Source organism: Rutidosis leptorrhynchoides, chromosome 4 (genome assembly GCF_046630445.1).
Source record: "Rutidosis leptorrhynchoides isolate AG116_Rl617_1_P2 chromosome 4, CSIRO_AGI_Rlap_v1, whole genome shotgun sequence".
Lineage (NCBI taxonomy): Eukaryota > Viridiplantae > Streptophyta > Magnoliopsida > Asterales > Asteraceae > Rutidosis > Rutidosis leptorrhynchoides.
This window is the reverse complement of record NC_092336.1, coordinates 636,722,498-636,725,039: the sequence shown is the minus strand read 5'-3', so window position 1 is coordinate 636,725,039 and position 2,542 is coordinate 636,722,498. Positions and strand designations below refer to the sequence as shown.

The 2,542-nt window shown below is 36.0% G+C and overlaps 1 protein-coding gene across 1 annotated transcript; it reads left to right on the top strand.

Annotated features, from left to right (window-relative positions):
* Positions 1 to 332: 332 nt before the first annotated feature.
* LOC139843148 (uncharacterized) lies at positions 333 to 2,289 on the top strand. Its single transcript, XM_071833218.1, has 4 exons — positions 333 to 399; positions 486 to 652; positions 865 to 1,412; positions 1,743 to 2,289. The coding sequence occupies exons 1-4, from the start codon at positions 333 to 335 to the stop codon at positions 2,287 to 2,289; spliced, it is 1,329 nt and encodes a 442-aa protein (XP_071689319.1).
* The last annotated feature ends 253 nt before the right edge of the window (positions 2,290 to 2,542 follow it).

Here is a 2,542-nt window from a genome sequence, read left to right as displayed (position 1 = left end):
ACACAAATAGATGTTCATGAATCGTCGGTCAATAGTCAGAGGTTAACTGAATATATAACATTAGTTCAAAAATTTTGAGAATCAATATTACAGACTTTGCTTCTCATGTCGGAAACATTAAATCATTTAAAGATAAAGTTTAAATTTGGTCAGAAATTTCCGGGTTGTCACACCTAGTGTACTCAAAAACTAAAAAAGAACACTTGGATCATTTGAGGAAAGTATTTGAGCTGTTGAGGCAGTATCAATTATATGAAAAGCTGGAGAAGTGTGATTTCTTTGTCAAAAAAGTAGTTTTTCTTGGATATGTGGTTTCGGAAGAAGGCATTTTAATGGATCCATCTAAGGTGGAAGCAATCAGATCATGGCCTAGCCCTTCTTCCATTACTGAAGTCATAAGTTTTCATAGTTTAGCTTCATTCTATAGAAGGTTTATCAAAGACTTCTCCACAATTATTGCTTCAATTACTGATTGTTTGAAAAAGGGGTATCTGAATGGTCTAGTTCTGCCCAATCAGCATTTGAATCGTTGAAGGAAAATCTAAGTTCAGCACCTATACTTGCTTTACCTAATTTTGATATGTTGTTTGAATTTGAATGTGATGCAAGTGGTGTTGGCATTGGCGCTATGCTAGTGCAAGGGAAAAGACCAGTAGCTTATTTCAATGAAAAGCTAAGTGGGTTCAAGCTAAATTATAGCACTTATGATAAGAGTTTTATGCCATCATTCGAGCTGTTGATCACTGGTCTCATTATTTGAAGCCAAGATAGTTTGTTCTCTTTTCTGATCATGAAGCATTGAAATACATAAATGGTCAGCACAAACTAAATCCAAGGCAAGCAAAATGGGTTGAATTCTTGTAGATGTACTCCTTTGTGTCTAAACACAAGGATGGTACTTCTAATGTTGATGTTGATGCTCTTTCAAGGAGATATTCTTTATTGTCAATTATGGAAGCTAGAGTTCTTGGATTCTCATTTATTAAGGAGTTATATGAAGTTGATCCAGACTTTGATCCTATTTTGAATTGTTCTCCTGCTGAGTTCAAAAGAGATTATGTTGAGCAAGATGGTTTTCTATTCAAGGGCAGCAGACTGTGCATCCTGAAATATTCAATCAGGGAGTTACTGATTAGAGAAGCACATGAATGTGGTTTAGCTGGTCATTTTGGGATTAACAATACATTTGAGATCCTAAATGAACACTTTTATTGGCCATGTATGGATAAAGATGTTAAAGCTGTGATTAATCGTTGTGCTACATGCTTTCAAGCTAAGTCAGCTTTTCACAAGGGTTTGTATACTCCTCTTCCTGTTCCCAACCAGCCATGGGAAGATTTGAGCATGGACTTCATTGTTGCATTGCCAAGAACTCAGCGAGGCAAAGATTCTATTATGGTTGTTGTTGACAGGTTTTCAAAGATGGCTCATTTCATAACTTGCAACAAAACCAATGATGCTCCTATTATTGCTGATTTATTCTTCAAAGAGATTGTTCATCTTCATGAAGTTCCCAATATCATTGTGTTTGATCGAGATACAAAATTCCTAAGCTATTTTTGGAAGACATTATGGAAGCTGCTTGGTACGAAGCTTTTATTCAGCACTTCTCACCATCCCCAAACTGATGGTCAAACCGAAGTTACTAATAGAACTGTGGGAATGCTGCCAAGAACACTTGTGAAGAAGAGTTTAAAGGAGTGGGATCTGAAGTTTGCTCATGCTGAATTTGCTTTTAACAGAGCACATAATTACTCCACTGGAAAATCACCATTTGAAATCTGCTATGGTGCAAATCCACTAACACCCATTGATTCTATTCCTTTTGCAATTGAGCCTAAGGCAAGTGTTGAGGCAGTATCAAAGGCTAAAGAAATGAAGAAGCTGTACGAGCAAGTGAAGGCAAAAACTGAGAAGACCAACCAGCAATACAAGGCTAAAGCTAACCAGCACAGGAAGCAGTCCACTTTCATTCCTAGTAATCTTGTTTGGATTCATCTAAGGAATGAAAGATTCACAGCAAAAAGAAAAAACAAGTTGATGCCAAGAGCTGAGGGTCCTTTCAAGTTGTTAGAAAAAGATGGTGACAATGCTTACAAGGTCGAGCTGCCTGGTGATAGTGTTGTGTCTAGCACTTTTAATGTGGGTGATTTGATGCCTTACTTGGAAGATGACAACCTCGAGAACTTGAGGTCAAGTTCCTTTTTAGAGGGGGAGGATGATGCAGGTGAGAATGTAACCAACAACATAACCAGCACAAGCTCAAATGATGTCACACCCAAATTGTAATGACCCGAAAAATTTCGACTAATTTAAACCAATTCTCTATATGATTTAATATTATGTAAACCGGTATATATATATATATATATATATATATATATATATATATATATATATATATATATATATATATAATAAGATGTACAAGTAAAACACTAATTGCTACCGTAAAAATGACTTTGCTACAGTAAAACACTATTTGCTACAGTGAAACCGTACTTTGCTACAGTGCTACAGTGAAAACGACTTTGCTACATTA